The following is an 11,134-nucleotide window of genomic DNA, read 5'->3' as shown; positions in this document are numbered from 1 at the left end:
AACCAAAAGTAGTAATATTAAACGTTAATAAAAGTGTTATAAACCATTCAAGTGGTATAAACCATTCTTTAGCTTACAATCTTGGTAATCAAACCGCTTTGTCCGATTTACAATAGGCTTTACGACGAAAGGATAGTATTTGATCGTCTGAGGACAGCGCCTCACCCCACTTCCTGCATTAACATTAATTCATAACCTGCACAGGTGTCACAAAACTCAAAAATAGCGCTAAAATTAATCACTTACCTTTGAAGATCTTCATCTTTTGCAATCCAAAGGCTCCCAGTTACACAATGAATGGTCGTTTTGTTCGATAAAGTCCTTCATATCCCGCGTTTGATTCAGAAATCCACCTGTTCCAACCTGTTCCAACTCGCCCAACATGCCTATAAAGAAATTTAAAAGTTACCTGTAAACTTCGTCCAAACATTTCAATCAACCTATCTAATCCAACCTCAGGTACCCTAATATGTAAATAATCAATCAAATTTAAGACGGAATATACGGTGTTCAATATCGGAGAAAATAATGAGGAACGCACACTCATTCACGCGCGCCAAAAGACTAGAGTCCTTCTGAGTGACACTTAGAAAGAATACGAATACTTCTTCATTTTTCAAAAAACAAGCATGAAACAAATTATATAGACTGTTGACATCTAGTGGAAGCCATAGGAACTGCAATCTGGGTCCTAAATAATAGACCTTCCCATAGAAAAGCATTGAAAAATTCAATAAAAATCATCCCTGGCTGGATTGTCCTCTGGGTTTTGCCTGCCAAATCAGTTCTGTTATACCCACAGACAATATATTAACAGTTTTAGAAACTTCAGAGTGTTGTTTATTCAATGCTTGCATATGCTAGCTTCTGGGCCTGAGTAAGAGGCAGCTTACTTTTGGCACATTTATCAAAATACTGCATGAAGGTCAGTCAATCTGGAAAATGTCAAGAACTTTTAAAGTTTCAAGTGCAATCGCAAAAACCATTAAGCGCTATGATGAAACTGGCTCTCATGAGGACTGCCAGAGGAAAGGATGACCCTGAGTTACCTCTGTTTAGAGGATAAGTTCATTGGAGGTACCATCCTCAGAAATTGCAGCCCTAATAAATTCTTAACAGAGTTGAAGTAACAGGCACATCTCAACGTCAATTGTTCAGAGGAACCTGTGAATCATGAATCAGGCCTTCATGGTCGAATTGCTGCAAAGAAACCACAACTAAAGGACACCAATAAGAAGCAGAGACTTGCTTGGAATAATGCACATTAGACTGGTCAAAATCTATCCTTAGGTCTTATGAGTCCAAATTTGAGATTTATGATTCCAACCGCTGTGTCTTTGTGAGATGCAGAGTAGGTGAACAGATGATCTCTGCATGTGTGGTTCCCACTGTGAAGCATGGAGGAGGAGGTGTGGGGTGCTTTGCTGGTGACACAGTCAGTGATTTATTCAGAGTTCAAGGCACGCTTAACCATCCCATCTGGTTTGCGCTTAGTGGGACTATCATCACACCTCTAGGCTGTGCAAGGGCTATTTGACTAAGAAAGATAATGATGTAATGATGCATCAGATGACCTGGTCTTCACAATCACCCAACCTCAACCCAATTTAGATGGTTTGGGATGAGTTGGACCGCAGATTGAAGGAAAAGCAGCCATCAAGTGCTCAGCATATGTGGGAACTCCTTCAAGACTATTGGAAAAACTGGTTGAGAGAATGCCAAGAGTGTGCAAAGCTGTCATGAAGGCAACGTGTGGCTACTTTGAAGAATCTCAAATATAAAATGTTTGCCCACTTTTTGGTTACTATATGATTCCATGTGTTATTTCATAGTTTTGATGTCCAAACTTTTGACTGGTACTGTATATTTTTGGAGTGTGTGAAATTGGTCCGCAGGCCTACAAAGGTTTGCCACCTGTTGCCCATGTTGTGGAAATTCTAATCAATAATGAGGAGAGACAAGGTCAATCACCAATCAGGATATTACTTTATTAAAATATTATTAATAAGGAAAGCATAGAGTAATTGCTTCCATAATGATCAGGCTGGTCGGCTCACAACATCCAAGTGTTGTGGCGAGTAGCTCTGACATACGAAGAATACAAATATATGTTATAGAAAAGATACACCCTTTTAGTCTTCATGAAAAACATCAGATGTATAGAATGGGTCACAAGGTGAAACTTGATATTTGAGAAAGGAGTATCCCGCAGCCAGATAGCATTTGCTATGATGACTGTTCTTATTGTTCAGTCTGGCTCCTAAGACGAGGCTCCGATCTCGTTCCCGGTACTTCATAGCACAGAAACACCAATTCATTCTATGGCATAAATAACTTGTCAACTCCAGATACTCCCATCTCATACAAAACCCCTTCTTGACAACACGCCTTGACGAGTTCACTGAGGGGAGTGAGCCTCTAGGTCACCTACCCCAGGATAGGTGCAACATCAGAGATGATATACAATGGTTCCAGACACTATCCCACACATCTTGTCTCAGACATTATCTCCCCCAAGGCCAAAAGAGGGAGTGACTGGTGCACAGACATTGTGGAGACAAGTAATTAGTTCCCGTTAATCACGCCATCACTTCACACGGTTTAGAATATGTAAAACATGTTCACATATGAAGACAATGTTCCCTCCTGTCCTCTTCTCTTTCTGATATTCTGCATATCACCAGGGACAAGTGAAAGACAAGCCTGACTTCACCCTCTCTGGGCCCCAGGTGACTGAGCCCCAGCTGACGGAGGAAGTGCAACTGCCAACACCAGAGTCCAAAGAGATATATTCTAATAACAAGCATATCATATAAGCATATTATGAAGATAAGACATCTTAATTATCTATGTTAACTAACTAATTCTGATTCTTCCGCTACACCCGTCCCTGTTCTATGTGTTATCATTTCTTGTGCTATCGTTGTGCATACTGTATCGCACTGAGATGCATTCCTGCCTCTGTTTGTCTAGATGAGGTCTTCAGACAGCCTCCCTTCCCCATGAACACCATGGATGTGATGACCCCCTTCCACTTTAGAGACTGGGTGGACAAACAGCAACCCTCACTGGCCAGTGGACGCCCCATAGACATGTTTGGGGCCCAGTTTGAGACAGAGGTGACCCTGGCATATCCCAATTATGACTTAGTTATTTTTCTGACCTTTCGCATCGATTGAGACCTTTCAAAGCGATCAGTCTAGACTGAGCGCCCCACTGATTCAAACTCATGACTCGCTAATATTGAAAGTTGAATACAATGTGGCTCATTTGTGTGTTGATTATGCTGCTCATTGTTGTAGTAGGAGGGAAGTGAGCTATAATTAAATTAGGACTGGTTTATCAGTTTAGTGAGTGTATAGATGATGATGGTGGTGAGGATGATGGTGATGGTGACTATAATGATGTTTCTTCTACTACTCTGTGACAGACCCTTCTGTATGGGCCCGGGCAGACAGAGGCTTGTGAACGAGAAACTGATGTCTGGATATGGCAGCAGGTATGTCTGCTATTACTGCTCTATTAGAGTATTTGCATTTATTTCATGTTATCATGCCTTCAGTATTTATTTCAATTTGTGCTATTTCTCTCTCTTCCTTTACATCTATCTGCTTCCCTCTGTCTATTTGCACTTTGTCTCACACTCACCCTCTCTTCCTCTATCAGGAGGGATCCTCCCATGTGACTCTGGATGGCCAAGAGTTCCCTCTATCCACAGGAGACAGTCTACTCATTCCTGGACACAGCCAGTGAGTGGGATGATGAGTATGATAATAAGAGAAGGAAAAAGATGATTGAGGGGATGTGTGCATGTTTGTGAATGACCCCAAGAAATGGCATTTGAGGAAAAATGTTGAATTCAAGCAACACAAAGAGAAGTTAGGCAACTGTCTGTCAGATACAGTAGATGCTGTTATTTTGTGGTTCGATAGAGGAATCTGTTTGACTTTGTATTTGTCTGATTTCTATGCTGCAGGTACCAATGGAGTCGGGCCGAGGGGAGTGTTTCCCTGTTTGTTGCTCAGAACCCAGAGAGAAAGCGTGCATGACCTCTGATGACCCCACTCTCTTCTGTGACACACAAGGAAAAAGGAGGGTCAGCAAAAGAGATTGTATGCTCTTTTGCTACAGAGAGCATAATTATAACCCTGTCATAAATTACGTTGAAGAATAACTCTGCAATGAACTCAAAGATCAGATATGGAGAGGTAGAGTAAAACAGGGAGTAAAACTATTTGTTATTTTCAGAACAAATTATAATGGAACATCTTCACAAACGTAATTTAAATAATAAACTTGATTAAGTTGCAGTATATTTTCATACTTTCGGGAATTATTTTGAAACTGAATTGAATTGAAACTGAATTGTACATTTGTAACTCGTTTCAGGAAACTAGTTATATGTTGCGCATCACTAATTCACAGGAGATCAATTTGCATGTAAACTTTTTAAATCAAAATGCGTTTTTTTTCTCGCAGAAATAGCTTCTGGAACATATGAACTTTCATGTGCCTTAATAACAAACTTGTATGCCATCTGTAAATTCTAACACAGCTTTTTTTGAAAGATATCCTGTAGTAGAACTGCATAAGTGTTGCTCACCACTTTTCAGAGGACCGAGTTTTGAAATCAGTGGAATTAGAGTACGATAGCTAAGGGGATTATATCTTCAAACTAAGGGCAACCAATCCGTGACAGAGAGGGAGAAGCGTCCATCCATGTATATGGGTAAGATAGTATAGCTAGCTACATTTACAGATATTACACATTTCAAATTTTGTCAGAAAGTTGATTTAATTTCAAGTTAAAGTGTAGTGTTATCTAGCCTGCTAACCTTAGCTGTCTAGCTCGCTAGTTAACGTTACGTGTATGATATGTGTAATAATATTATTTGTATCTCAGAGACATTTGTTTTGCTAGTTATAGGCTAAAGGTAGCTAGCTAACATTGAACCTGATTCATGCACGGTAGAAACATCATGATTTGGGATTATGGTTAATTGTTTAGCTAGATAGCCACATGTCTTAACAAACTACTCCACTATGCAAGTAATCATTTCAAAGGAATGTTTGTTCCAGATGTCACTGTGACAACTGTTGATAGACATAGCTGGTAAATTCTCTCTGGCTATCTACTCCGATTTCAGAGCACTCTCTTCTGATTGTGACAGAGTGCACAATAACTGACAAATTTACATCTGCTGAAAATGGCGCCGGAGGGGATGGCTGACATTTTTTTGCATTGCTTTTAGCTTATTTTGTAAATAATGTTGCTGCTACCGTGTCTTCTGACCAAAAAGAGCTTCTGGACATTAGAACAGCGATTAATCACCTTGAACTGGATGAAGAATTTTTCTTTAACGAGTCGGACGAGAGGGATTTACTCCAGACCCCCCTGAACAAGCCCTCATCCCCTTCATTCGCAGGAGAATGAGACAGACGTATCGCAGAAGGTGATCGGGGTGCCTTGTGAGGGCAGGCACGAGTGGATAATCTGCCTTGGCGTAGGTACTGGACAATAAAGTGGACGAACCACAAGCATGTATATCCTACCAACGGGACAATTAAAAACGAATATCTTATGTTTCACCGAGTCGTGGCTGAACGACGACATGAATAACATACAGCTGGCGGGTTACACATTGTATCGGTAAGATTGAACAGCATCCTCTGGTAATACAAGGGCTGGCGGTCTATATATATTTGTAAATTACAGCTGGTGCTACAGTTGGCGCTGGGACCAACAGCCTGGCATGCTGGCCCTCCATGAAGAAGATGGCCAAGGCATAGATAGGGTGGGCCCAAAGGCTGGTGTGTCCTGCCAGCCTCCTTTCCTAAGTCTTCCACCAGTCACATAAAGCGGTACAGCCCATCTCACACAGGCAGCCGTGCAGGGCATAAACATAGAGGCGGGATTGAGGGGACAGGGGGTTGATGGGTTACTCTCATCAGCCTCTGTCACAAGAGGACAAGATTAACACTTGTCGCACACCATCAGAAATGTTATCACCTGTCCAGACCATTCAAAGGACAGTACAGTCAATGATGTGTGATAAGTGCACAGAGTCAAATCAAATCAGGAAAACCTTCCATGATGCCATCTATCCGAGAACAACAACAAAGGACCTTGTGAAGATGCTGGAGAAAACAGGTACAAAAGTATCTATATCCACAGTAAAACGAGTCCTATATCGACATAACCTGCAAGGCCACTCAGCAAGGAAGAAGCCACTGCTCCAAAAACGCCATAAAAAAAGCCAGACTACGGTTTGCAACTGCACATGGGGACAAAGATTGTACTTTTTGGAGAAATGTCCTCTAGTCTGATGAAACAAAATTAGAACTGTTTGGTCATAATGACCATCATTATGTTTGGAGGAGAAAGGGGAGGCTTGCAAGCCGGAAATCAACATCCCAACCGTGAAGAATGGGGGTGGCAGCATCATGTTGTGTAGGTGCTTTGCTGTAGGAGGGACTGGTGCACTTCACAAAATAGATGGCAACATGAGAGAGGAAAATGACGTGGATATATTGAAGCAACATTTCAAGACATCAGTCAGGAAGTTAAAGATTGGTCCCAAATGGTTCTTCCAAATGGACAATGACCCCAAGCATACTTCCAAAGTCGTGGCAAAATGGCTTAAGGACAACAAAGTCAAGGTATTGGAGCGGCCATCACAGCCCTGAACTCAATCCTATAGAAAATTTGTGGGCAGAACTGAACAAGCGTGTGTGAGCAAGGAGGCCTACAAACCTGACTTCAGTTACACCAGCTCTGTCAGGAGGAATGGGCCAAAATTCACCCAACTTATTGTGGGAAGCTTGTGGAAGGCTACCTGAAACGTTTGACTCAAGTTAAACAATTTAAAGGCAATGCTACCAAATACTAATTGAGTATATGTAAACTTCTGACCCACTTGGAATGTGATGAAAGAAATAAAAGCTGAAATAAATCATTCTCTCTGCTATTATTCTGACATTTCACATTCTTAAAATAAAGTGGTGATCCTAACTGACCTAAGACAGTGATTTGTTTTTAGGATTAATTGTTAGGAATTGTGAAAAACTGAGTTTAAATGTATTTGGCTGAGGTGTATGTAAACTTCCGACTTCAACTGTATGTCTCTCTATTATGCAAATATTTGTGAACTGATTTCCAAAATTAAAATAAATTGTGTCTGATTTCCTCATGTTTTTTCCTCGTGTCTTATGACCAACAATGAAAAGAAAATGTTTTTTTCAACATGAATTTACATTTTGTTCTCAGAAAACTTGGGGGCCAAATAAAACCACCCGCGGGCCAAAATTTGGGGAACCCTGCTCATCAGTTTCCCGCGTGTATTAATAATGGTCCACCGCACAAAGAACATCCAGCCAACTTTACACAAATGTGGGAAGCATTGGAGTTAACATGAGCCAGCATCTCTGTGTAACGCTTTCGACACCTTGTAGAGTCCATGCCCCAATGAATGAGTGCAAAAGGGGTGGGGGTGGGGGAATGAGTGCAAAAGGGGGCAATATTGAAGGTGTTCTTAATGTTTTGTACACTCCTGTGATACTTCCCTTACTGTGAACCCCACATTGAGGCATGACTTTTGTTATCTTCCATATTGTCACGGCTGACTAGGTGTGTAGAGAGGAATCAGGCGCAGAGAGCAGAGAGGTCCAGAGGAAAGATGCACTTTAATGTGGCACCAAAAGTAAATGCCCAAACACGCAGGGCGCAAAACACTGACCAACCCAAAACAACGGGTAACACGGTCCAGAGCACAAACAACACCAACGACACAAACGTGAACATCAAAATAATCCCGCACAACAAAGGGGTGGGTTCCACACGCTAAATAGGGAAGCAAATCAAACACACACAAAATAAGAGCAGGTGTAACTAATGAGACAAAACGAACCAAAAAGAAAAAGGGATCGGTGGCGGCTAGTAGGCCGGTGATGACCACCGCCGAGCACCACCCGAACAGGCGGGGGAGCCAACTTCGGAGGGAGTGGTGACACATATAACATTGATGCAATGCTGCACTATATTAATATAATTAAGACCAAGTTAACCCCGAGTGTAAAGCCCCAACCGGATATATGTAAGATACAGATCTGTTATCTTCATTTGACTTTCACAGCAGGAAAAGAATCATGCAGCCACAGGAAACGTGAATTATTATCTGGATTCTTCAAAAAAATTGTAGGGGTTGATATATTTTTCATTAGGGCAAATCAAGTCTGCCATTTGAAAGTGGAAATATCACATTTTAGGATGATTTTTTAAACCTTACCATGTTGACAGTTTCAAATCAAATCAAATAGTATTTGTCACATGCGCCATATACAACAGGTGTAGAACCTTACAGTGAAATGCTTACTTACAAGCCCTTAGTCAACAATGCAGTTTGAACAAAAAATAAGTGTTAATGTAAAAATGAATAATACTTAAAGAGCAGCAGTAAAATAACAATAGCAAGGTTTTATAAAGGGGGTACCGGTATTGAGTCAATGTGCGGGGGCACAGGTTAGACAAGTAGACAATACAGACAATTAAAATACCTGACAGGAAACACATTTAACATTCAGTTGATGCTTTCTATTTCCTGTCCAGTCATAAGGTCTATCTTGAAGGTAGATTTACTTTTTATACTGAGAAATATGGATTGGTAAAGAGTTCCATTCAGCTATGGCTCTATATAAAACTATAGATTTAAGGTGATTTGTCCTTGTGTAACGACGTTCGTCTGTTGAAGAAAGAGAGTCGGACCGAAATGCAGCGTGTTGGTTACTCATGACTTTAATGAAAGAAACGCGGTACATGAAATAACTGATACTAAATACAAAAACAACAAAACGTAACGTGAAACTTATTACAGCCTATCTGGTGACCACTACACAAAGACAGGAACAATCACCCACGAAATACAAAGCGAAACTATGGCTCCCTAAATACGGTTCCCAATCAGAGACAACGAGGATCACCTGACTCTGATTGAGAATCGCCTCAGGCAGCCAAGCCTATACAACACCCCTAATCAGCCGCGATCCCAAATACTACAAACCCCAATACGAAAAACAACATATCACACCCTGGCCTACCCAAACATATAACAAAAACACAAAATACAATGACCAAGGCATGACACCTTGACTTGGGTTGTTTTAGCTGCCCTGAATTTGCCTGTCTGGTTTGATGGTACTGTCCTTTGAACAGTCTGGACTGTTCAACGTGAGAACAGTCCAGACTGTTCAACAAAAATAACATGGCTATATACAGGTAGCACCAGAACCGGGTCGATCTGCAGGGGTACGACGTAATAGTGGTAGCTATGTACATATAGGTAGGGGTAAATTGACAAGGCAACAGAAAATATAGATAATAGAATGAGCTGTGGCAACAGTGTATGTGGTGATTGTGAGAGTATGTGTGTGTGAGTGTGTGTGGCATCAGTATGCATGCATGCATAGCCGCAGGAAGTAGGTGTGCTGAGAGTGCTGCTGCATCCCCTGAATTTTTTGTTGTTGTTGTTGTATTTATTAATAATATATTACTTTTTTCTTCACAAAAGTAGTGCACTGGCCCTTTACTAGTCCTGTGTTAGCAGACCGATATATGCAACACACACACCCCCAAACATCTTCCCACGGCTATGCATGTGAACACATGTTTTGTGTGTGTGTGTGTGGTGTATGTAGTGTGTGTGTTTGTTAGGGTGTCAGTGTAACTATTACATGTGTGAGTGTGTGGGTAGAGACAATTGTGCGCATAGAGTCAGTGCAAGAGAGTTAGATCAAAAAAGGGTCAATGCAGGTAGACTGTGAAGCCATTTGATAGGCTATTAATTAAGCAGTCTGGTTTATCAGTCTTATTGGTGGTAGAAGCTGTTCAGTGTCTTGTTGGTTCCAGACTTACTAGTACCTCTTGCTGTGCGGTATCAGAGAGAACAGTCTATGGCTTGGATGGCTGGAGTAAATTGACAATATTTTGGGCATCCCTCTGACACTGCCTGGTATGGCAACTGCTCGGCCTCCGACCGCAAGGCACTATAGAGGGTAGTGCATACGGCCCAGTACATCACTGGGCCAAGCTTCCTGCCATCCAGGACCTCTATACCAGGTGGTGTCAGAGGAAGGCCCTAAAAATTGTCAAAGACTCCAGCCACCCTAGTCATAGACCGCCGCAGCCCGCCGCAGCCCGTCTGGTGTTCAACCTTCCCAAGTTCTCTCACGTCACCCCGCTCCTCCGTTCTCTCCACTGGCTTCCAGTTGAAGCTCGCATCCGCTACAAGACCATGGTGCTTGCCTACGGAGCTGTGAGGGGAACGGCACCTCAGTACCTCCAGGCTCTGATCAGGCCCTACACCCAAACAAGGGCACTGCGTTCATCCACCTCTGGCCTGCTCGCCTCCCTACCACTGAGGAAGTACAGCTCCCGCTCAGCCCAGTCAAAACTGTTCGCTGCTCTGGCCCCCCAATGGTGGAACAAACCCCCTCACGACGCCAGGACAGCGGAGTCAATCACCACCTTCCGGAGACACCTGAAACCCCACCTCTTTAAGGAATACCTAGGATAGGATAAGTAATCCCTCTCACCCCCCCTTTAAGATTTAGATGCACTATTGTAAAGTGACTGTTCCACTCGATGTCATAAGGTGAATGCACCAATTTGTAAGCTAAATGACTTAAATGTAAATGTAAATAGACTGTTCTATCTGCTACCACATGGCAAGCGATACCAGAGCTCCAAGTCTAGGTCCAAGAGGCTTCTAAACAGCTTCTACCCCCAAGCCATAAGACTCCTGAACATCTAATCAAATGACTACCCAGAATATTTGCATTCCGCCCTCACTGCTGCTACTCTCTGTTATTATCTATTTATAGTCACTTTAATAACTCTAAAAACATGTACATATTACATCAATTACCTCAACTAACTTGTGCCCCTGCACATTGACTCTGTACTGGTACCCCCTGTACATAGAATCGCTATTGCTATTTTACTGCTGCTCTTTAATTATTTGTTACTTTTAATTGTTATTTGTTGTTATTTAAATTAAATAGAAGCCCTAACCAACATTGTATCTCACTGTAAGATCTACAACTGTTGTATACAGCGCACGTGACAAATTACATTTGATTT

At 41.9% G+C, this 11,134-nt stretch overlaps 1 protein-coding gene across 1 annotated transcript; it reads left to right on the top strand.

The window, feature by feature from the left end:
- The first annotated feature begins 2,725 nt into the window (after positions 1-2,725).
- LOC124018179 (3-hydroxyanthranilate 3,4-dioxygenase-like) lies at positions 2,726-4,313 on the top strand. The gene is made up of 4 exons (XM_046333443.1): positions 2,726-3,119; positions 3,431-3,499; positions 3,667-3,749; positions 3,977-4,313. The coding sequence occupies exons 1-4, from the start codon at positions 2,898-2,900 to the stop codon at positions 4,047-4,049; spliced, it is 447 nt and encodes a 148-aa protein (XP_046189399.1). The 5' UTR covers positions 2,726-2,897; the 3' UTR covers positions 4,050-4,313.
- The last annotated feature ends 6,821 nt before the right edge of the window (positions 4,314-11,134 follow it).

The sequence above is a fragment of the Oncorhynchus gorbuscha genome, unplaced genomic scaffold (genome assembly GCF_021184085.1).
Source record: "Oncorhynchus gorbuscha isolate QuinsamMale2020 ecotype Even-year unplaced genomic scaffold, OgorEven_v1.0 Un_scaffold_4245, whole genome shotgun sequence".
NCBI lineage: Eukaryota > Metazoa > Chordata > Actinopteri > Salmoniformes > Salmonidae > Oncorhynchus > Oncorhynchus gorbuscha.
Note: the sequence above shows the minus strand (reverse complement) of the source record. Positions and strands in the feature narration are given on the sequence as shown.

Bases quoted from the DNA above. Each gene is read 5' to 3' on its own strand.
- LOC124018179 (XM_046333443.1), top strand. From the start codon at position 2,898: ATGTGTTATCATTTCTTGTGCTATCGTTGTGCATACTGTATCGCACTG. The intron at 3,120-3,430 runs GTGACCCTGGCA...ACTCTGTGACAG, and splicing joins GGGCCCAGTTTGAGACAGAG to ACCCTTCTGTATGGGCCCGG. The intron at 3,500-3,666 runs GTATGTCTGCTA...TTCCTCTATCAG, and splicing joins ATGTCTGGATATGGCAGCAG to GAGGGATCCTCCCATGTGAC.